This window comes from Chanodichthys erythropterus, chromosome 10 (genome assembly GCF_024489055.1).
Source record: "Chanodichthys erythropterus isolate Z2021 chromosome 10, ASM2448905v1, whole genome shotgun sequence".
Lineage (NCBI taxonomy): Eukaryota > Metazoa > Chordata > Actinopteri > Cypriniformes > Xenocyprididae > Chanodichthys > Chanodichthys erythropterus.
The window spans coordinates 15,117,779-15,143,276 of NC_090230.1; the positions used below are offsets into that span (position 1 = coordinate 15,117,779).

General features: G+C 36.0%; 1 protein-coding gene across 1 annotated transcript; it reads right to left on the reverse strand.

Moving 5' to 3' along the window:
• Positions 1 to 3,613: 3,613 nt before the first annotated feature.
• On the reverse strand, positions 3,614 to 23,567 carry atp8b3 (ATPase phospholipid transporting 8B3). Its single transcript, XM_067398693.1, has 26 exons — positions 23,550 to 23,567; positions 17,064 to 17,162; positions 16,772 to 16,885; positions 15,843 to 15,941; positions 15,625 to 15,686; positions 15,438 to 15,510; positions 14,201 to 14,271; positions 13,671 to 13,762; positions 13,393 to 13,551; positions 12,999 to 13,087; positions 11,945 to 12,138; positions 11,647 to 11,859; positions 11,290 to 11,501; positions 10,300 to 10,488; positions 9,318 to 9,430; positions 9,074 to 9,238; positions 8,857 to 8,968; positions 8,700 to 8,775; positions 7,250 to 7,370; positions 6,760 to 6,946; positions 5,687 to 5,910; positions 5,420 to 5,503; positions 5,114 to 5,338; positions 4,861 to 4,999; positions 3,940 to 4,070; positions 3,614 to 3,854 (listed from the first exon to the last, which is right to left on the reverse strand). The coding sequence occupies exons 1-26, from the start codon at positions 23,565 to 23,567 to the stop codon at positions 3,675 to 3,677; spliced, it is 3,441 nt and encodes a 1,146-aa protein (XP_067254794.1). The 3' UTR covers positions 3,614 to 3,674.
• Between the last annotated feature and the right edge of the window lie 1,931 nt (positions 23,568 to 25,498).

A 25,498-nucleotide genomic window follows, 5' to 3' on the forward strand; every position in this document is an offset into this window, starting at 1 on the left:
TCGCTACTTGTTAAATGTTTTTCTGTTTAAACTTGCGCTAGCCTACACTGACGTTTTTGACCGTTAAGCGTTTCGAGGGTTTTCAGTGTCTCGCGCGGGACCGCCGCGATTTAAAGGTGCCGCGTCGAGTTTAAAAACGCGTTTCGAGATCGTGTGCCATTTTCAATAAACGTAAAAACGCGTATTGTGTGAACAGCACCTTGCACAATTACTCGAACATACAAGTGTACACTATTATTTAGGCATACAGATATTGAAGCACGGGGTGATTTTGACGTTAGTTTAACATAAACTAGTGTTTAAGCACTTTATAATGCCAACTTTATTTATTGTTTCTGCACTATCACTTAACTGAAATTATTTGGGCTAAAAGCCCTGTAAAAACGCCCAGCTTTCTTTCGCGTTAGGCTTGTCTCTGTTTTATTTGCACTGTCATACTTGCAAAATATCTTTCAATGTTAGCATTGTTAGCATTTCTGATGTCATACACTCAGATTTCACTCAAAATGCCTCAGTACTGTACCCTACCCACATATGGTCTATTTTCATGAGCACTAATATCTTAAATAAACTTTAATCTGTTCAACATGGTTCGCTACAACTAACATTTCACATTGATTTAGGTCTAGGACAGGTTTAAAATAAAACCCTGTTTTATACAGTTTGCTTATTAAATATTTAAATAGCTGTAAGTGATTCAGGAGAAGAGGCCATATTAGAAGACACATTGAACCATTTCCCTCTTATATTTCTCCCATTGGAAACCACATGGATTTGGCAGGAAGGTGTTGACAATTGATTCTGAAATACCTCAAATGTTTTGTGTAAAGTTTATGTAATTTAGATTAAACTAATGCTAATTACAATGAGTACACTAACACTGCTAAGACTAATAATAGTTAGTTTTTGAACTTGTGACTTGAAGCTTTATACTGTTAAATTGTGTTTTTGTTGGTGTTGTTGTTTGGTTCACTCATTTGCCAATTTCTTGTTTATTATTATTATTATTATTATTATTATTTTGATCGATGGTGGTACATAATTCTTTATAAAAGAAAGACATTTGAATGTTTATAATGAAAGACATGATGCGAAGGAAAAGGATTTGAGAGTGAAAGAAAAACAGAACACAGAAAAATGACAGAAAAGAGCAAAATCACAGTACGCTGAATTTCCAATATATGCATCAAGTTTTTTCTAATGATTTCAATTTCAGCATTTGTCAAACTTTGTTAATTTCTTTTCATTTAAATCTAACTCAATTGTGTTAAGTGCTCCTAACATTAATTTAAAAGATAATGAAAAAACAAACTCCTCACATTTAAAGTGGCGGGGACACTTTTTTCTGCATGATTATTGTATACTGTATAGAGTAAAGCTGGATCGACCTGGACTTTGGTGGGAGCGACTAGGACGAATAGACCCCGGGGAGGCTGGAGATGGGTGGGAAGGGTGGTAAAGGTGTTGGAGGGGTCTTTGTTTTGTAGAGTTTTCTGTCACTGTTGTTTTTCACTGGTTGTGTGCATGTATTGTTGCAGCCCTCTCTGCCCTCCTTGTATTTCTTTTATGTATATAACTCTTTAGTGGGGCATGACCGCTTATCCTGGGCAACTGAACTTGGTCATGGACCTAATGTACACACGTCTCCTCTTCTGAAATGTAATCTAGTGTGCATTTGTTTACATGTGGCGTGTTTCTCGATTTGGGTTGCACACCATTTCACGCAAAACTGGAACGCTACCAGCCAGTTTTTTTTTGCAACAGACCCCTCCAACCAGAAATGGTCTCTCATCGACTGTAAAACAGCATTACGTACATCATGTTTCTCTCCGGGTCTGTCTGCAGATCCAACCCCCCCAGTCACACTGTGCTCTTCCTCTTCTGTTACCTGTCAATCAATCAGAACCAAGTGTCTTTGTGATGGTAGAAGACAATCAGTTTCAAAACAAGGAGAAAAAAATGGTAGAGAGAAGACAGGCTGAGAGGAGGAGAAGAGGAGAAAAGGAGGAGGAAAGAGGCTCATTGGTCACAAGTAGGTGACCACTGCCCTGTTTAGCTTGCTGTGGTGCTTACGATGTGCAACATTAGCTAACTTTGCATAGTAAATATATTTAACATCTATAAGAAATTATAGCCACCAAAAATGGACAATAAATGTAAGTTTCATGCTAATCGTGATGCTAACACTAATGTTCACTTTAGCAGCTACATTGTCCTCTCATCTAACTACTCCCACACTACTGGACCAATTGAAAAGAGCTAGCGCAGGCAAGTGCTAATGTTTGCGCTAACAATGCTCTCTAATAACCACAAATCAGTCAATAGAGAGCTGCTGAGGCTGGTTGACTTTGCACAGAGAACTATGCAAAAAGAAAAGCCTTTACCTTAATCTTAATCAATGTCGCTGGTTCAGGCTCTTTTCCAGTTCCTCAAACTCCACTTCAGTTGCCAGGATAACTTGAAATGTTATGTACCTGCTAAACAAACATTTTAAACTAGTCTGAACTGGTTTGCTAGGATTGTTTAATCTGTTTTTTTGTTTTGTTTTTAAATAGGTGCTTTGGGTGCTCGGCTGGCTGGGAGATTTTAGCAGTTTAGCATATTTTCCAGAATATTTTATACTGGAACACTGTATGTAGGAGTGTGTGCAAAGTAAATAGTTAAATGAAAACAATTACATGCACACAAACTCTCCTTAGAGCACATCTACCCAAGCCAAAGACTGATCAAAGGGTAAAGACAATCCAAAAAAACAATCAGTGTGTGTTTCTGAAGCTGTCACGTTGCCCTGGCTGACAATGATTCATGACAGGTGCAAGGATTCATGAATCTTAGCATTCTAAACACCTAGTAAAGAAAACATTGAAGGATAAAATACATGTCCCTGTTCAAAATCTTCCGCACAAGGACTTCCCAGTTTTAATATTCTGTTGAAGCTTCACATGCACACACAAACTTGTTCTCAGGCAGCTGTTAAAGGTTAAAGGGCATGTCATCATGGAGAGCCTCATTCCTCCTCCTGTCCTACAGGGGGAGCCAGAGAGCCTGTGGAGCACTTTTCATTTAGTGCAAGTGGACAGGAGACAAATTGGAGTAATAACTGTTACAGAAAAAAAAAAAAAAAAAATCTAAAAAAGGTAAATTGCGTGTTTTGAAATAAAATAAAACCATTGTTGAACATTTTCATGCTATTGTCTGATTATTTATCTAGCCTGGATTTGTTTGCAGCAATAAACAGGAAAAGAGTACATTTTCAATTAAATATATTTATTTGTAAAATATCTTTATACAAAAAAATACAAGTATATTTTAAGGACCAAATATTACAAAACTAAAGATCAGTTTCTGCTAAAACTAACTATCATTCTCACGGTACTAAGACAAAAATGCTTTACAACTTCTTCGTATTTTAAAATGTACAAACCCAACCCAAAATGTACAAAAGATGTTATATTGGCAAAATGGTTGCGATCAATTGGATTAGGTATACGCTGGACCTCCATTTTGGAAATGCACCAAAAACCCCATGCTTGTGGACCACAGTACTTTGGTTACAATAATTGCTACTCACATTTCTGTCACATTTTTAGTGCGTGACAAAACACACTGAAGATGCTAGCGTGATACATCACCACTATTTATTTCTCTATGTGAACCCTGTGGAGATTCTTTCTTTAGACCATCTGCTGTAACTCTCCAGTCTTTTGGGGCGCTGCAGAGGGAAGCCCAACTCCTGTGGTGATTAACTTTCCAAAGCCTTTCCCTTGGGAAACTGCATAGGATGAACGACGCTGAAAGGTACCTCTCTGAAACCACGACTGCAGCTCAACAGACTCATTCTTTGAACTGTGTATCTACATGTGTAAAAAGGAAAATACGGTGAGCATAATCAATAACAAGACATGTAATATATGGTAATTAGACAAAGTAAGGATCAACCTTATGTTTGTCAGGGTTTGTTAGCACAACCCCTAGGGCTCTTATGGTTATTGAGGGGAGGACAGCAACACAGGTGGTGACAAATATGGTCAGCCAAACCTCAGGGGAACTGAAAGCATTTGGTGATGCTCCTGAAAAATTAAAGATTCAGGTATTCAATGGGGGTTCAACATTTCAGAAATTCACTATAAAGACGTCTTATATTCTTACATTTTACAACTAAACAGTCTTTTTACACTGCCCTCTGGTGGCCTACATAAATATGTTTTCATCTAGAATCATGCAAAAATGTGAGGAAGGGTTCATACTGTCATGAAATACATGGAAATATCAAAGAATTTCAAAACTGATAAAATATTTTAAATAAATTTATAATATAAATAAGGCTAATAATAAAAATTTTTATTATTTTTTTCTAATATTCATTCTCAGTTAATATAGAAATAAAATATTAAATCTGTTAAAACTAATATATATATATATATAATATTGAATAAATAAATAAGGTAAATAATCATTCATATTCATTTATATAAATATTTCAAATATTTTTCAAATTTTCATTAAAAATAATTTTTCTAATATTGATTCTCAGTTCAAAAATATTTAATCAGTTAAAGTTATTTTTAAAATCTATATTATTATTTTTAAAAACCTTTCCAGTCATTTGCAATTACTGGATAAGTCATGGCAACAACTAAAATCATATAGAAATACACATTTTTGTTATTCTAAATTCTACAATAAAGAAAAAAAATATAATGATAAATAAAAATAGCAGCTAAAATGGCTCTTCGCAATTGCTGTTTCCAAAAAAACATATATATAGAAAGTTTAATACTTGATTAAATAGGTACTTTGTCTCTTCATCTAGAGATATGCAATTTATATGAATAATGATCAGTTTACAGACATGATTACCCAGGAAAAAGTAGTCTTTAGGTGAGGCAGTGAAGAGACGAGCGCTATGGAGAGCCAGTGTGGACAAAAAGAACACCACTAAACTAAAGATGACTGCTGCAATATTCCACTTGGTCCAGAATTTTGTACATAGAATAACCTAAAACCGACAGACACAAAACAAAAAAAAAAGAGAACACAATTTTCACAGGTGTTTTCTTTATAATTGTTTCTAATGTAAATATTGCAGCCTTTGCTTATGCCTTCTAGTTACCTCGATGGTGGTGGTGAGCACCACAGACGTTTCCACCGTAATGGCCAAGGTCTGATAATCGAGAGCAGAGTACTGTAATATTCCCAAAGGTATGAAGAAGAGGATGATGGAGGTGTAGAAGGAGTAGAGGAGTGTGACGGCCAGAACAAAAGGATTGAAAAGCTGCTTCTTGTGTCCAATCGAGTAGATCTCCGGCCAACGCAGACAGCTCTTGGCACTCACGTCCTATCCCAGAGACAATGTAAATGGACAGATCAGCTTTTGGATTTGTTGTGATTGGTCAAAAATGCTCAGTATTTGGCTTACCTGTTCAAAAAAGCCCAAGCACTGTATAGGCAGAGATGTGTACAATGTTGTGTAGAGGCTAATAAACCAGCTCTCGTACATTGGCTGGAAAAGAGAGCAGAAGATGCAGCAAAATAAGCTTCTTGTGTCATTTATTATCAGAGAAACAAAACAGCATGCTGATTTAATCTCAAACATATCTCAGTTTGACTGTAATAGCAGATATTTTCTCAGTGCGGTTAGGGTTGGTGGGTGTAAAGTGGATTAAGTGACCTAGTTACTCTATACCTGAGCGCTGAAGCCATTGTAGAAACTGTACCAGATGTGCACCAGAGCAAAAGCAGTGGTTTTGTAGAGGAAATAGCGCAGAAGGATGCAGATGCGATAGTAGGACCAGTGCCCGTGCACCAGCAGCAGCCTGCGGAGGAAGCTGAACTGCGCCAAAGCGAAATCTGCATTCTGCACTGCTTGACTTCCCTCCACACCGCAAAGACCCACGCCAATATGTGCAGCTGATGAATATCAGAAATTATTTATTAGCAATGTGCGAATTTGATTTATTTAGCTGTGTACTAACAAATAATGCATTCAAATAGTTAAAGGATTAATTCACTTTCAAATATAAATTACTCCATGATTCACTCACCCTCAAGCCATCCTAGGTGTATATGACTTTCTTCTTATTGATGAACACAATCACAGAAATATTAATAATATAATATTCTGACGCATCCAAGCTTTATAATGGCAATGAACAGAGGTCACGAGCATGAGCTGAAGAAAGTGCTTCCATCCACATTCGTCCATCATAAACATGTAATTCACATGGCTCTGGGGGGTTAATAAAGGCCTTCTGAAAGGTAAAAAAAATATATCCATATTTAACAAGTTATGAAGTAAAATATCTAGCTTCCACCAGAAAGTGTAAAACTCTTGCAGTTCAAAAAGCTAATGCTACGTCTTACATCTTCCCTATTCAACTTACAAAAAAAAGCTTAACTGACGTGATGCCAGTTTACACTTTCTTCGTAACTTGAATACAGAAGGCGATCTGGCGGAAGCTAGATATTTTACTTCATAACTAGTTAAAAATTGACATTTTTTTACACAAACGCATTGCTTCACTTCAGAAGGCCTTTATTAACACCCCGGAGTCGTGTGGAGTATGTTTATGAACCCTCTTGAACCCTGTTTACTGCCATTATAAAGCTTGGATATGTCAGGATATTTATTAATATTTCTCTGATTGTGTTCATCAGAAAGAAGAAAGTCATATAGACCTAAGATGGCTTGTGGGTTAGTAAAACTTGGGGTAATTTTCATTTGAAAGTGAACTAATCCTTTAACAGTGAATTTCTCACTCTTGATCATGTTCACGTCATTGGCGCCATCTCCTATTGCCATGGTAATCGAAGTCGAATGCTTCCTGACCATCTCGACCACTTCCGCCTTTTGTGCCGGTGTCACGCGGCAGCACAGAACAGATTGGCACTGATCAGAGAGAGCAACAAACTTCGCCCCCCATTCTGGCGTTTTGGTCAAATCTAACTGTAATGTACAGAAAATAGATAGTAACACATATTGTGAGATATTATTGCAAACAGTTTTCTATGTTAATATACGTTAATGAATTTTCTGCATCATTACTCCAGTTTTTAGTGTCACGTGATAGAAATCATTCTAATATGCAGGATTTGATGCTCAAGAAACATTTCATATTTGGATTCTTTGATGAATAAAAATTTACTACGGGTTTCCATCTAGTCCTTTTTTGTCACTTTTGATCAATTTAATGCATTCTTGCTGAACAAAAGTATTAATTTCTTGTTCTCACTGACTTTAAATGCTCACCAGTTCAGGACCTGAGATGACTAGCGCAGCTTTGCTCTTCACTGCTCTCTTGTCTGTGGTCCAAACCTCTGTCTCTTTAGACATGACACGAACATCTGGAGAAGGAGACTCTAGAAGCTGCCTGGAGATGATGACAATAGTCATGTTGTGTTATATACAACATGTATGTGTATCAGAACATATTCGATGCTTGATAGACAGCTATATATGCGTTATCGTGGACCAAGGAAATGTCACTGTGGCTGTATATCTAGAGTGACGTGACAAAAAAATAGAAAACAAGCAAAATGGCCAATTGGTTGTGAATCAGTTTGCATACTTCTACTATATCCTTAACTTGTAACAGGTAACACACACACTTTCAGGCTGCATCCGAAATTGCATTCTTCCCTAGTATATGGAATATGTCCGAATTCAAAGCATTCATAAAACAGTAGCCGAAAAGTACCTGGATGACTTGCTACTTCAGCTGATATTCTGAAGTGCACCTCCAGAGGACAATTTATTAACCCACAGGAGAGTTGTCAATGAAATGCAGTGAAATTAGACAATTGATGCTGGTTGGCCACATGACAACATGGTGAATGTAGTAGGTCTGAATGAAATTAAACCACACCAGACATACCTTTTTTTAATTGTTGCAAAGTAATTCAAAAGAAGTACCTACTCAGACAGTATGTGATTTTGGAAACAGCCTGAGTATTGTATTGAGTTTGTATGCTTTGTGTGTCATGTTTTTGAATGAGATATGGGGGTGGGATTAAATAAGTTTCTTCTTCCCACTCCTTTTCGAAGCTGATATGATATGATTTATTTATTGAAATGATCATAGAAACACGTACCATATTTTGTAAATATGTATGATTATATGTTTATATATCTTTGGATACATACAAATTTATTTTATTAAATGTATTTTTTTTAATTGCTCGGAATAAAGAAAGTATCTACAAAAAGTACGAGTCGTAATATTGCGTTAATATTTATATGTTTAATATTTTATGTTATTTAATTTTCATTTTTAATTATTTGAATTTTTTTAATTATTTATCATTTTTAATAATTATTGTTGTAATATATTTAAATGATTATAATAACATTTAATTATTAAATTAATACAATTCATTAATACTTATTACTTGATATAATTATATATAAATTAATGATTTTGTTAATTTTATTAGTTAAAATAATAAATCGTATTAATTATTATTATTATTACAGTACACATTACACATGGTACAATAAAAAAAGTTTAGCATACCATTTTCAAAAAATTATAATGTGCCGCCAAACTAATAAAAATTTTGCTCACTATTTAGTGTGGCTAGTTTGCAAATTGTGATGTAGCATTTGTCTTGTCGCATGATGCCTGTCACAGTCACAGCTGATTAGGACAAAAGCTCAGTCATATCATTAACATTTCTATTATGCTAATCTATTATCTGACCTAAGCTCCTCCCCTTGAATCAGGACAGTGTCTGGATCCATCAGTTTGCATGCATATCCCACATTCACAGCCGTTTCTGCTGGTAAGAAGTAGCAAACAACATAAATTTCTTTTCATTTTGCTTCTTCAAACCAACTTATATGTTAAAACACAGCACCTGTTTTGTCTCCGGTCAGCACCCACACCTTCACCCCCGCCCTCCGCAGGGTGGCGATGGTCTCGGGCACACCTTCCTGGAGACGATCCTCAATGGCAGTCACGCCCAACAGCTACATAAAAGCATTGTTTTATAACAGAACGCAACATTCATTTGATCATTTGCCTTAAGTTGACTCCAGGGACAGATTTGTTTCATAATAACTCCCTCTGAGTACCGTCAAGTCTTTTTCCATTTGATCATATATGTCTTCGAGCGCGGTCTCCTGGTTACCCATCGATGTGCCCGCCTGACTGAGGGCGCGGCTCCACTCCGTCCACAGGGCTTCAGGAACCGAGCGCACCGCCACACACAGAGTCCTCAGACAGCCCTGAGCAAACAGCTGCCACACATCCGAACACATGAACAACTGCGTCGTACATAAGCTCTTACTCAACCATGTTTCCTCAAAGTCACCTCACCTCTAGTGCTCTCTCTGTACTCTCCTGAAGTGGCAAGTCCTTCTGAAGCCTCTCCAGAATGACAATATCTGCACCTTTACAGTACAGCTTCAACCGTCCTCCAGGGTCCCGCACTACACACACACACCCATACAGTTAAGCCCACAGAATACTTTGATTTTTAGGTGTACGCAAGAGTATGTGTACAGTGCTCATAATGTAAATTTGTGGATTTTCATCCACCTGTACTGTACACTCAGCTCACATATGTGCCTTGAATTTTTTGGCACCAATTAATTTGTCCACAAGGTGGACCAGACAGTTATTTCACAGTCGAAAAAGAAACAAATGAGACGGAACAAACAAATTTGTACAATCTCATAGGAACATTTTCGTATGATCTGCCAACGCCCCACTGACGGTAAGGTTTAGGGGTGGACCTTCATGCTCATCTTTTTTCTCGTACTAATTCATATGTAATTGCCAACTCATAAAATAGTTATGTGTTTTCATGAATTTGTGTTCAGACAGCAACAATATGCATTTGTGTTGAAGAGAGCTTGTGTGAAGGGGTTAAGAAAAACACACAACTCCAACTTAAACTAGTACAAAGACATTTTTATCGCCAATACCTAAAAAAATATCTCAGACACTGGACATGGATGAATCTTTTCTCTAGTGCGCATGTGTTCAGCGGACGCTATCAAGCGGAGTATACTTTGAAAGGGTACATGTTCAGCTGTATGTCATAACTTAAGTATACTTTGGGTTTTAACTTCATAATATTTTTGAAATTCTTCTCTTTTTTTACAGATACAAAGAAAGACAATGTGGTCCAATCAATGTTATTTGGCACCCCACTGGCATTCATTGTATGGACAAAAACAATTTCTTCTTTTATTTTCCACTGAAGAAAGCAAGTCATATAGGTTTGGAATGAAATGATGACAGAATATTCATTTTAGGGTGAACTATCCCTTTAAGAGCAGCTGCTGAAACTCACCCAGCACTGACATGCGTCTCCTCTTGCTGGTAAAGTCCAAAAGGGCCAGGAGCTGATAGTTTCGTGTGAGGCCCATCTCGCTGATGGTTAGAGTCTCACGTGTGCGAGTCAGAAACACCCAACCGAGCTCTCGCGCAGCACAGACCAGAGCTTCCTCATCTGGAGAAGCAGCCTGGTAATGAGGTAAACCTGTATTCACAAAACACAGTTGACTTTTTTGTCATGTCTTTCAATTTTACAATTGTTAATTTTCTTCTTATTCTTCTTCCGACTGGTTTAAGGTAACAAATAAAAATAAAAAAGGCAGCAGTTTTTAAAGCCTCCAGCACCACAACAGCTTGAATGTTACAATACTATTTAAAAGTTTGGGGTAAGTAAGATTTGATTTTGAAGCAAGGACACACTGATTAAAAGTGAGAGTAAAGACATTTGTAATGTTATAAACGATTTCTAATTTAAATACTTGCTGTTCTTTTGAACTTTCAATTCATCAAAAAATTCTGGAAAAAAAAAAAAATGCATCATGGATTCCACAAAAACTATTTTCAACATTGATGATAATAAATGTTTCTTGAGCAGAAAACAGTTCTTTTAAATTGTAAAAATGTTTCACAATATTACTGTTTTTACTGTATTTTTGAAGAAAAAAATAATGCAGCCTTGATGTGCATAAGAGACTTCCACAATGACCCCAAACTTTCGAACAGTAATTATGTTTTTGCTGATCACTTTAAAACTGCATGGTCAATAACCAATTCTTTAGACCAAACAGGAAATGCTTTTGCACTGCAACCAATCCTGATGATCTATGTACACTTTGGAGCCCCCAAGTGGTCAAACGTTGTTTTATTCTAATAAAATCTATTTTACTGCTGCCCCTGTAATTACATCTTGTAGCCATATTTTCATCATTTCACCTTCCTTAACTCTAACAAATACAATGCTGTGATAAATGGTGATAATGGCAGAATAAGTGGCATTTCAACCAACCATCCTTCCATTCGCTCATGACAGTGTGGCAAAGGGCCAGAGCGGTGAAGAACTCCTGGCACTCAGGGCTGCTCCGTTCACGCAGCTTGTCCACCAATCGCTGGTCGGAAAACTTCAGTCCACCACAGGAAAACCGGTTCCAGCTTAAATCTAGCGGCTTGACATAGAAATAAAATAGCTTTAGAAATAAATGTGTGATGTGTTCTATTAGTCTGGATCAGTGGATTAAAGCAGGAATAAATGAATGTCTTAAATCCTACCTTTAATTCCCCTGCGATGTCACCTGAACAAACAGACACTTGTCATTATTGACATTTTAAAACACAGAACGCTGAAAAGAGCATCAGAGAAATTGACGGACCATAAACATGTCCGGCGATGAAGCACTGGCGAAAAAGCAGATGGTTTTGCGTGAGAGTGCCGGTCTTGTCGCTGAGCAGGTGGCCCACCTGACCCAATTCCTCATTCAGGGTGGTTGTGCGGGCCTGAGCAGGGCTGTTATTGTACTCCCAGTACATCTCAACATCCCAGCCAATCAGGAGACAGTGCACCATGTGGATCAATTCAAATCTGGTGTGGGACAATGAATCAGTGAGCAAACTATTCAGAGATAAAAGGATCTAAATCTCATGAGAATATGGAGAGCCGCTGTTACGTTATATAGAGAGACATGGGCATAGAAGGACTCAGCAAAATGATGTAGCCCCAGAAGGTGAGGAAGCCCAGGTAGGCAGGAGAGGAGTCACGCTGCAAGGCAGAGACAACTTCGTACCGAGGGGTAACCCTATACTCAAAAACCCCCGCGCCCACAGCCAGCAGGAGAGCCGCTGTTAGCATGAAGAGCAGAATCTGAAACATGATAAATTTAGGCAGGGAACTTTTACAGACAGATCCATGATGAGAAACATTTATAAAGAAGACATGTGTGTCAATACATAGTTAATACAAAGTTATGTTTCTTTATTAACTGTACTGACAGAAAATAATATAATATATATATATATATATATATATATATAAATAATAAAAAAATAATAATAAAAAAAAATATATATATATATATATATATTATTAAAAATTAAATAAATAAATATATTATTATAAATCCATTAAATAAATAAATATATATTATTAAAAAAATAAAACAACTGTTAAAAATAATAATAATAATAATAATAATAATAATAATAATAATTTTATTCTTCCCCTCTTTCTTTTTCAACAAATGGTCAGTAAAATGTATAAATAATATTGGTTTGTCAATCTCAGGTGGTCAAACTAAATATCAAATAGTGCAAAATACTAAAAACATACATAAAAATACAATTTTGCATTCTTGTTATCAACATTTGTGGCATGTGAAACCCCTAAAACTATGTGTTTTTTAGTTTCTTTCCAGAAATAAACATTTAATTTATTTTAGTATTTGGAATATTAGCATTAAGTAATATTTATACAGTTTATATAAACAGTCCAGAATGGGAAACAATATTGCAAATTTAAATTAGAAAATTCTAGAAAATTACATCTGATTTTAATTGTTCTATATAGTCAAAAAGGGGTGATTACATACATTCAATGCACTTAAAGCAAGCTTCTATTCACGCTAGGCCAATTTTATGTTAGATAATAGTTGATATAGAAACTTAAATTATAAAATATAGAAACTATATCAACTAAGACCCTTAAAGTTTCTTCCTCTCTCTTACCACCAACACGGTTTTATTTAGTAATTTTTCCACCCGAGTTTTCTTCAGTTTCAGACGACCACAGTTTTGCAGAATTTTACTATCCGAGCCTGTTGAGGTAAAAAAAATACATTTAATTTTTCATCTGTTTTAGGCTATTTCTACGGAATACCTTAAGGGACATGATGATGGAAAAAATATGAGATGGGAAGAAAATTTTTTTTTAAATGCTTTTGCGTTCACTCGCAAAGAACTCAAAAGTTTTTTGAGCGAAGGTTTCTCAAGGCAATGCAAAATATTGGCAAGAGATTGCAAAAGCATTGACATTTTTTTTCCATCACCATGCCCTTTTTAGGGGTTCCATATATTTCCACCAGCTGTCAACATTCATTTTAATATCACAAATTTGACTTACCCGTGTATATAGCCAGTCCATAGGCTGTGTCTGTGTTTCGCAGTACAGTCCCTCGGAGGAGCAGGTGGTCTGTGTCCAGAAGGTGGCGCTCTCCTTTCCAATGTAACTCACCTTTGAAAGAATGCAGGTTACCATTTGGTTCCTCACACCACACAATACCTAAAGGTAAAAAAGAGAGAGAACAAAAGTTCCAAGGGTAAAAGAAATGAATAGAAAGCTTATCTTTTGGTCACTACGAATGAATGACTCCAATGTTTGCCCAAAGAGTCCATACAAACCATCAAAAGCTCCCAGGTTTTGCTTAGCTGAATCTCCATTCAGCTCAGTATGGGTTACAGTCAGAGCCTGGCGAAACTTCAAGTTGGTTTCTCTGCAAACAGCAGAATAATACAGTGAAAACATGATGTCACATTAGCATTAGAGCTAATTTTCCACAACATTTTATATTTGAAGGGCTTTTCACCATAATATTCAAGTTCATTGGAAACAACAGTTTATAGAACTGCTGAATATCACAGTGACCATTTGTTTATCATTTTTTTGTGATGTCATTTTGAGTAGTTTAGCCCAAACAGCTGAATAATACTGTGAAAACATGCTACATTAGCATTAGAGCTAATTTTCCACAACATGGTATTGAGTTTTTTCTCGTTATAATATAAGAATCAACAGTTTATAGAACTGCTTTGAATATCACAGTGACCATTTTTGTTTATAATTTTTGTGTGTTATGTCATTCTGAGTAGTTTATCAGTTTAGCTGCTGTGAGAAGTTCTGACGTCTGTCCAGGGTGAGATGCACTTCTTACCCATCAATGTCTGCTGTTTCTACATAGCAAAGGCTGTGTGGCTCAGTGCTGCACAAGAGTAGCAGATCTGCCTGGGATAACCAAAAGGAGAACTTTATGGTTGTCAAATGTAGCTAAACATGTCTGTAGTTAACCTGAGGGTAGGAAATGACTTCATCCATTCCCTACAAATAACCTAGTGCAAAGAAATTCATATCGAAGCGTGATTTAAAGGTGCCATCGAATTGAAAATTGATTTTGCCTCGGCATAGTTAAATAACAAGAGTTCAGTACATGGAAATGACATACAGTGAGTCTCAAACTCCATTGTTTCCTCCTTCTTATATAAATCTCATTTGTTTAAAAGACCTCCGAAGAACAGGCGAATCTCAACATAACACCGAGTGTTACGTAACAGTCAGGATCATTAATATGTACGCCCCCAATATTTGCATATGCCAGCCCATGTTCAAGGCATTGCACAAGGGCAGCCAGTATTAATGTCTGCATCTGTGCACAGCTGAATCATCAGACTAGGTAAGCAAGCAAGAACAATAGCGAAAAATTGCAGATGGAGCAATAATAACTGACATGATCCATGATAACATAATATTTTTAGTGATATTTGTAAATTGTCTTTCTAAATGTTTCGTTAGCATGTTTCTAATGTACTGTTAAATGTGGTTAAAGTTACCATTGTTTATTACTGTATTCACAGAGACAAGAGCCGTCGCTATTTTCATTATTAAACACTTGCAGTCTGTATAATTCATAAACACAACTTCATTCTTTATAAATCTCTCCAACAGTGTAGCTTTAGCCCGTTAGCCACGTAGCACAGCCTTAAGCTCATTCAGAATCAAATGTAAACATCCAAATAAATACCATACTTACACAATTAGACATGCTGAATGACGAACACTTTGTAAAGATCCATTTTGAGGATTATATTAGCTGTGTGAACTTTGTTTATGCAATGATAGAATCGAGAGCTCGGTAGGGGGCGGAGAGCGCGAGCAATTAAAGGGGCTGCAGCCTGAATCGGCACATTTCTAATTATGCCTCAAAATAGGCAGTTAAAAAATTAATTTAAAAAATCGATGGGGTATTTTGAGCTGCAACTTCACAGACACATTCAGGAGACATCTTAGACTTAAATTACATCTTGTAAAAAAAACGTTCGATGGCACCTTTAAGTGTCCAAATACTTTTTTTGGGCTGCTGTAGCTGGGTTAGAAACACAGATGCACAGACTCACAGGTATGACCTGGTCCTTATGAATCCGGAGAATGTTACCAACACGTACGTCTTTCCACTTAACAGTTTTGAAGCTGCAAAAAAGAAATTCAAGAGAGGAAGACTATTTCAGCTAAACTCAGATGATGATGATGATGTGTTTGTTTCTGAGCTTTGTTCTCAACTATCTCAAGGCCAGTATTACTCACCCCTCAGGAGTGAGAATGTCACATGGGCGCTGGTTAATTTGCGCATCACTGCGTCGTCGGCCCTGAGAGACGTAAGAGTGGAGGGAGTATGTTGTATAGATGTGGGAGTGAGAGGAAAATAGCTGAAAACTGAGATACTACTGGTCTTCAAACTTCTATAAAAGTGATAGGAGCTTAAAAGAATCAGTTGAGAGATTGACAAGAATTGAAAGACTCACCACGTCAGTAGCCAGATCTTTAAATCCACGCACAAGCAAAACAAACAGCAAAGGAATCATTGTGCTGTACCAAGGAATGGTTGCAATTATAGGAACACTCTGTAAATGAAACCAAAGATGTTCAAAACAGCTTACATTTTCATTTGTATTATGCAACTTATTGAAACATATGTATTTATATAATTATATATGATGCATTGTTATTAAGTGTGTATAATATATATATATATATATATATATATATATATATATATATACACACACACACACACACACACACACACACACACACGTCATTAGTCATTAAAACACCAAAATCTTAAATTTTATATTACATTTTAAAACAAAGAAACACAAAATATTTAATATTCTGCACTCAATGAAGAACTGTGGATCTGTTTATAGTCTACAGACATGTGCATATTTGTAAGCATAAAATATGGCCACATTTACATATTTTGGGAAGACTAAATAGGGTAAAATTAAAGATATAAGATATTGTGAAGTATGGAGATAATTCATCATGCCAGTTCCAATACAGTCTCAAATGGGGTCAAGAATAAAGGATATCATTGCCAATAATGAAGTTGTCAAGTACTCCAAGATTTATCAATTGAAACTCAAATATTTACTCTAATATATTAATATTAAGTGATCTTTATATTTATGATTTCTCATTCATCTAATTTATTGTAAGGGTGTTTGCCAATTTCAGCCATTGCAGTCTATTTCAAACAGCAGGTGTTTTCGACTCACTATTTGCAAAAGAGCATGTGTCATTCATCATGAACTCGAGCGGCCACCTTGAACTCAGTATTCATACGAAAAATAGTGCTAGTCAAATATTCTTCATGGGTTTAGTATATAAACGTAACTCAGCTGCATGAATTTTTGTATCACAGAGATGGGTTAAAAACAACTCCACAAACCTGCAAGACCACAATAAGTAGGAAGAAAAGATTCGCCGCTCGTTGGAACTGTTCATACAGGTTAAGGGGCAAAAAGGTCAGTGGGGTGTATTTGTAGCTCCGCACCACATTGTCCTGGCAACAAAACCCATTAGGAACTTGTCAAGCAATGAATAAAACTGGTACTTGCATTAACACCACTGGAAACATCAACATATGAAGCTGAAGGCAGCCCAAAGGTATCAATTGTTGTGTAATGCTTCCATAACTACTTCTCCCTAGCCAATATGAATCAAAAAGCTTTCTCACGTACAGCGTAGCGCCCCCAGCGGAAACAGAGGAAAGATTTGCGGCGACAGGACTGATGAAAATGATGGCCGTTGGCCCGCACCTCCCAACTGACTCCTGAGGGGTTAAAGTAAAGAAAAGATGATTGAACATCACATCATCTAAAGTGTTCTATGTTAGAAAGGAATCATTCTACAAAAATGCTAATTCTGGGCTTCTTCTTAGCATCAGAGATTTCCAGACCTTCTGGAAATTTCAGCCCAGAGAAGGCAAATGTCACAACTAAACCAGGTTTAGATATTTATTGCAATAATAATAATAAGAAAAGACATTTTCTGTTTCTACTGCATGTAAAATAGGCAGGTTAAATCAGGTTCAACCAATCAGGTAATCAAATAATAATTAATAATGCATGTTGTGGACATTTTCTATAAAAAGCATGCATTTAATACATAATTTCCTGGAGTGGTTTACAGAATTTTGTAATTATTATTGTAATTATTTTAGCATGCAATGTGTGAATTATGGACACTGTAGAATAAAATTCATTCATGACACTCAAAATGTGGGGCTTTTTTTTTACATTTCATAATGTAGCGTTCTATAAAGACAAATATAAAGACAAATACAATATTTTAGGGGAAAAAAACATGGGATCATTGCGCAAAAAAAAAAAAAAAAAGGTGTTGAGTGCCATGTAATTATATTTCCAAGCTTCTCACAAATGACCCACAAAATATTCTGAGTTTTGTAGAAATGCTCAGATGTTGGTCTGTCTTAACTCTTGCTATTTGTCAAGAAAACCTAAAACTGAAGTTTGAATATCTATGCCATTGTATATTATAGAATACTATATAATGCATTTTACTTTTCAGTTCATTTTAGACAAGTTGAAGCTCAGCATATAAAGGCTTTGAAAAATTATATAAGTGGTTTGAAAGATAAAAGCATGTCAGTAATAACCAACCTCTCTCATTCTTGCTACCGGCCATGATGGAGTAATGCACAGAGACTGAGACTGTTGTGGAAAGAAGGATGAAAGCTATATTAACAGAGGTCAGTTGACAGTGGCCAGTCTCACAGGCACTTGCATAAAATCTGTTATTCATTAGACTGTTTCCTTGCTCACCAGGGACAAATAGACAGTAAGTGTCATCAAACAACCAGCATGTTACATATTATAACATAAATAAATGTTATAATATATAATTTAGTTGCATTTAAAAAAAAAAAATTTGTACATTTTATTTATCAAAATATATAGTTGTTTATAAATATTAAATACACATATAAAACATAATGTATAATAAAAATATATTAATAATATAATATACTGACATACTACATAAATTAAATTAATGAAGGAATACATATAAATTAATAAAATATTTAAAATGTATTATATAAATAATCAAACATACAGCATTAAATTGGATAATCAAGGAAATGTATATAAATATAAAATGTAACAGTACTATTCCATCCCTGGTGCATGAAATTAATAGCACAGAACCTTTTCCTGGAGTATATGACAAATGCACACGTGATGAAATATGAACAGATTCAGAGGCATGTGAACACTGAGGAATATCAACATTTGCATCACCTGTCCCATTCCTGACTTTGGGAACTAACTAACTATACATTCCATCCAGAAAAAGAGACACAGTAACACTAAGTGTCATGCCTGATTAATAAAACCAAGTGCTAAACTGTGAACACTGGGGAGTTTCACCCACAAAACACCTCACCTGCTTAATGTTTTTTTTGTTCCTTGATAATCCCAAAGGGTTCACTTTCCGTGCTCTTCTCCCCAGCGTCTCATCCAGGTAAATCACAGTTCCAGGTGTTCCTCGCACCAACAAACCCCTGAGTCTCATGTATATGTTACCGCATTTGTTAAATAATGTCTTTTCGCTCTTCTGTTTATCTCTAGTGTTGTGTTTAAACTCCTTTCAAACCTCATTCTCTCGTGCTCTATCTCCTCCCTCTCCCTATCTCCTCCCTCTCAAAGACACGACTGGGGAATTTGTGCAAATGCGCTCTACCAGGGAAAGGAGGGGACTGGAACTCGATATGCAGCAGAACAGGTGGGAAAATAAGCGGAGAGAAAAAAGAAGGGAATATAATGGGAGCAAATTAGGATGGGAAAGGGAATTAACTAAGCAATAAGACTTAAGTTCGTATTTCGTAAAACAAATAGTTGTAAAAACCCGTCAAAAAATCCCTTGGTATTTTATTGACACAACCAGTTGTTTAAGCGACGAAGATGCCGTTTTAAATAGCGTTCTAAATGTAAAAGAATAGCAGAGTTCAGACCACAATTATAACGATAACGGCACAGAGAAACGATATTGTTCGAATCGCTTTTTTTGAGCTGATGAACGACAGCCAATCAGAATCCTTCTGATTTTGAAGAGCTCTAGGCTCGAGCATTTAAAGCAGTAAACGACTTAACTGCAGCGCGTGCTTAAAATAAACAGAACGTTATCGTGCGTTGGTGTAGATGCTAATATACAGTATTATCGTTTTAGTTATCGTTATTGGTGTGCAGGCCTTAACAATAACGAAAATGATATAGTTTTTAAAAATAGTCCTAAATGCAAAAGAAATCCAGAGTCCACTATAACGATAGATAGTCTCAGCCTCAGACATCATGCCCACGGACTGTTGGCTGAGCGTCTGATGCATATGGCACTTATCTGGAAACACTTCAGGAGTTTCGAAGTCGTCGTCTGGTTGGTTGAATTATATAGGATGTCCAGGAGACCCATGTGTCACGTTCTTTAAAGGGTTAGTTCACCCAAAAATGAAAATTCTGTAATTTATTACTCACCCTCATGCCGTTCCACACCCGTAAGACCTTCATTAATATTCGGAACACAAATTAAGCACTAAAATTATTTTAGTTCAAATCCGATGGCTCCGTGAGGCCTTCATAGGGAGTAATGTCACTTCCTCTGTCAAGATCCATAAAGGTACTAAAAACACATCTAAATCAGTTCATGTGCATACAATGGTTTAATATTAGTATTATAAAGCGACGAGAATATTTTTGGTGCGGCAAAAAAAAAAAAAAAAACACGACTTATTTAGTGATGGCCGATTTCAAAACACTGCTTCAGGAAGCATCGGAGCACAGTGAATCTGTGTATCGGATCTGCAGTTCGGAGCGCCAAAGTCACGTGATTTCAGCCATTTGGTGGGTTTGAACCGCAATCCAATTCATGATTCGATACACTGATTCATTTATGCTCCGATGCTTCCTGAAGCAGTGTTTTGAAATCGGTCATCACTAAATAAGTCGTTATTTTGTTTTTTTGGTGCACCAAAAATATTCTCATCGGTTTATAATATTAATATTGAACAACTGTACTCACATGAACTGATTTAGATGTGTTTTTTAGTACCTTTATGGATCTTGACAGAGGAAGTGACATTACTCCCTATGAAGGCCTCACGGAGCCATTGGATTTGAACTAAAATATCCTTTAATTTGTGTTCCAAGATTAATGAAGGTTTTACGGGTGTGGAACGGCATGAGGGTGAGTAATAAATGACAGAATTTTCATTTTTGGGTGAACTAACCCTTTAACAGTCCGTCTGGAAACAAATACTGTGACGCTAACTCCCCTCATGGAAGAAGAAGGTGGTCGTGTTTACAAGCGCTTACCAGGATCAACTAAACGCTGGATTTTCAAAAGTATGTAAAGTTTGCGGCTCCATTGTTGCAGTAAACTTGCACAACATTTTTGAATTAATAATTCATAGATGCATGTCAGTCTGTTATTGTAGGGACATCGACATTACATTTTCACGCCCCTAAACATGATGCGGAACAAAACGAACTGTTTGATTGTTTGCGTTACATGTCAGTCAAACAGCCTCTTGGTTGGTCCTTGGCCAACGAACGCTACGATAGAGTCCAGACCTTCTGCCGTCAGTCTGAACTCTGAAGGTCTGGCTACGTGAGACTAAAGAGCAGACTCCTTATGCTTTTGAACTGGTACTTCGATGTCATACGCCGATCGGTCTACACAGCGCCTAAATTAAAATCAACAGATAGGAACGATATCGGCGGAATCACTTGAAGGATAAAAACATTGACAGCCAATCAGAGTCTACCTGACTTTAAAGAGCTTCAGAGTTTAAAACAGTTGACAACATATTAATAAACAGAACGATAACGGTATACCTGGGTGTGGACTCTAATATAGTTAACATAGTTAGGGTAGAGTGGGGGAAAATGCCCCCCCACTGTTTATCCCAGAATAACCACTAGATAAAGTCAAGATACATTTTTGTTGCAACTATGGACTACATTGACAAGAGTGATGTAGAAGTATTTACAGTGATGCTTACACTGGTGATGTATCTTAAAGAAAATGGATTTCACTGTAAATTATCTCACTTTTCAGCAGTAGGAAAAAAAGTGTTTTATATGAGGGACCGTATAGGCCATAATTATTGAAAAACCTCTTATAAATGGTAGTGAAACGAAAAACATTGATCAACCTTGGTGAAATTCATTCATATGCATTACTGAAAAGACTCTTACAAACACTAGTGAAAACATTCATCAACCTTAGTGAAATGCGCATTAATGAAAAGGCTCTTACTAGTGAAAACATTGATCAACCTCAGTGAAATTCATTCATGCACATTACTGAAATGAGAAAAGTTTTCAGTAGATGATGAGAGCTAATTTCACTAGAAGATGAAGCTGTGGCTGCACTTCCGTTTAATTTGGCGCGTCTCACAAACTCTTAGGCAATGGCGGATAGTCGTAACGAGTTGTATAGGAAGTCATTCACACTTAAAGTCTTTTTCAGTAATGCGTATGAATGAATTTCACTAAGGTTGATCAATGTTTTTCGTTTTACTAGTGTTTATAGGTCTTTTTCAGCTATGCATATGAATGAATTTCACTAAGGTTGATTAATGTTTTTCTGTTTCACTAGTGTTTGTAAGAGGCTTTTCAATAATTATGGCCTATATGGCCCCTCATAGTTTTAAAGCTTGTTGTTTTGTAGAGCATCACAGTTATATATGATATGAGAATACTAAGATGGGGAGTACATGTTATTTAAGGAAAATATAATTATATTTTCAGAATGACAAAAAAAAAAAAAAAAATCAAACATAGTCTGTGGGGTAAAAAAAAACCCTTCCCTCTATCATAATTACTATAGTTACTCTGTTCTGAACATCAAATCTTTTGTTTTTCAATCAAATGTAATCTAACTAGATGGTGGAAAAATAAAAATTTGGACTATATATTTAAAAATTACCTCAAGTTAGCATCAGGTAGCTAGTTAGTGAGCTACCTCAAGTTAGCATCAGCTAACAATATTTTTTAAATAAGATATTATAATTTTGTAAATTGTAAAATTGTAAAACTGGTTATATTCTTTTTAATTTTAAAGCTAAAAATGCCTGCACTCTGATTTTGCTGTAAAAGTATAAAGCAACTTGCTTTGTCAGACTGGGGGCATTTTACCCCACCCATGGAGCAAAATGCCCCCTTGATACAAATTTAATTTTTGTTAAAAATCTAAAAACATGAAAACTCTGGACATTCTTCATACTTGGTTTATAATTTATGTCATTGTCACGAAAACTATGATAGCTAATTTGGACACATTTAACTTTTGTTTCACAGAAAAAATGAAAGTCCTTAAGGGGGGTGTTTTCGCCTACCCTACCCTATCATTCTTAATGTTAACAGGCTTTAATACGAGAGACTGAGCTCCGGTTTCGTTTCAGGTAGGCTACCCAGATAAGTGATGTGACATACAGTGCTGGAATGGTCGACAGCAAATACTAGGAAATATCTGGATTTAAAAGAAAATGAGTAATAATATCATGGATTTTTCATCAAAACATCCTACAGTTGAGTCACTGGTTGAGTCATTTGTTGTCAAAACAGCATAAAGGGTGTGTTTTTATTGAATCAGAGGGATGAAGGATGAGGATATGTCTTCAGAATAGCATATCATTCATTTTATATTTCCATATGCAGTGTGCATACTGTCCACAGTTCTGCATGCATGGACTACATTTGCCTAAATATGCACTATAGAACAAACAATGTAAGGAATACTATTTTCCACAATACAACATGCTCGACTTCACCTTTTTCACTTGTCAGGCTGTAGGTAAGTTTGCAAAATGCCCTAAAATAATTGTTTTAGTAATCAACCACTCATTCAGTAGATTTTGAATTAATAGGAGTTCATCTTTCTGGTCATAGTTCTGCTAAATATAACTATTTGAAGTGGCTTTGCTGTTGTTGGGTAAGTCTGATAATAACACGTGCAGTATATAGCCTAATAAAATATAATTGTAGAAAAAAAGGCTTTCATGCCATTTAACCATTTATTTCTCTTTGTGAACCCTGTGGAGATTCTTTCTTTAAATCGTCTGCTGTTAAAAGCCCATTCACACCAAGAATGATAACTTTAAAAATAACTATACTGATAACTATTTATTAGCATCCATAGCCAATAATAACGTTCTGTTTTGTCATCTGCCACTTTAAATGCTCAAGCTCTTAAAGAATAATGGTCTGATTTAGATTTTTTATCATTCATCAGCTGTAAAAAAAAAAAAAAAAAAAGGCTCTGAAAGTGATTCCAACAATATAATTTCTCTGCCATTTTCAACATAGTCGTGGTGTACTATTCTTTTATATTTAGAATGATTTTTAGAACTATATCGTAATTGTTATAGATATTGTCTTCGTTGTGAACGGACCTTAACTCTCCTGTCCTGTGGGGGCGCTGCAGGTGGAAGCCCAACTCTTGTGGTTAACTTTCCAAAACCTTTCCCTTCAGCAAGACACTGCATGTTAAAGCTTTGTGGGAAGACAACTGACTGTTGAGGTTTTCATAAATGCTTCTGCCAAAATAACCAGTAGAGGTAGGGAATTATGTTCATCAAAAGGATGACAACTTTGACGATTTTGAGAAAGAAAGGGTTGGTGAGGAAACACATAGAATAGAGTGTTGACAAAAAGAACAATGCTAAATTAATCATGATTGATATGATGCTAAAATTGTTCCTGCTATGCTAAAAAAAAAAAAAAGATCCAGTATGTACAATAACCTAGAAGAGAAAAAAACAAAAACTAATTTCCACACAGGGATGATACTCTTGAATCAGTTTTTGCATAGGTGCTGCATGTCACCTAATGTAAATACTGTGGCCGTCAGTGATGCTCACTTATAAGCAGTGCAATCAAATAAGTTTGTGAATCAAGTTACCTCAACAGTGGAAATCCCCTGAGACATGGGCAAAGATGTATATGCTGTTGCTGTTGTTAGAGGCTAGTAAACCATCTCATATATACAGTCATGTAAAAAAAGAAAGTACACCCTTTTGAACTCTTTGGTTTTACATATCGGGACATCCCAGAGGAACAATGTATTGTGCAGAGGTTGCTTTTCCTAAGCTCAAGAGACTTAATTGTGATTCTTATATATATCTAATTTTAGTAGCAACAGCATTTCAGATGTTTCTCCTAAAATTCTTTAGGGAAAATAAAAGTAGACACAAGTGAGACATAAAAAAGGAGTCAAAACTGAGAATGTGGTGGAAATAACAAAACATCTCTTTATTGTCTTGCTGCAGTCTCTTTCGAAACTCCATTATAGGAATATTTTATTGCTCAGAGGTTGCTCTTTTTAAACTCAAGTGACTTAGTTGTGATTCTCAAATATCTCTAATTTTAGTTTCAACAGTGTCTCAGATGTTTCTCCTAAAATTTCTTAGGAAAAATAAGTATATAGGCACAACTGAGACATGAGAAAGTTTTACGTGAAAGGAATCCAAAATGAGAATGGGCTGTGAGAAACATGTGAGATCTCTTTATTGTCTTGCAGAGGTTACTCTCTTTTATGCCATTGGGGTTATTCATCTTTAATGGACAGGACAGTAGGAGGAGAGACAGGAAACAGTGGGAGAGGTGAAAAGGGAACAAAAGCAGGAAAGTACCTTCAGCTGGGACTCAAACTCATGCTGTCTGAGATGCAGTTGTGTCTCGATGTCGATGTGCTGCCCACGAGGCTATGGTGCAGCTTTATAAGCTAAGGGCTGATTATTCTTTTATATGTCTTATTTAGGTATCAGCTTTGTCTTCAATTTTATTTTAGGAGAAATATACTTTATTTTTATCAAATGTAACTCAAGTGCACCAGTGCTTCATGATTGTTGCATAACCTTTTTTTTCTTTGTTTAGCATTGAAAATTTTGTCTTGTACAACCCATTTTGCATGCATGCAAATATAGGTCATGATTTCCTCTATTAAATAATTATAGAACAAAACACTATCTACACTAGGGACTTCAGTGCATGTATTGTGTTTGATTGAAATTGTGTGGATGAATGAGACATTTTTAGAAGAGATCTCAACAACACATTGTGCTCATATTTTTCTCCTTAGCTTGAGACATTGGATC

Excerpts from the sequence above, each read along its gene's own strand:
- atp8b3 (XM_067398693.1), bottom strand. Across the intron at positions 16,886-17,063 it reads TCCGCTGGGGGCGCTACGCT|GACAATGTGGTGCGGAGCTA; the intron begins GTACGTGAGAAA and ends TTTTGTTGCCAG. Across the intron at positions 7,371-8,699 it reads ATTCAAGGGGAGGAGCTTAG|GCAGCTTCTAGAGTCTCCTT; the intron begins GTCAGATAATAG and ends CATCATCTCCAG.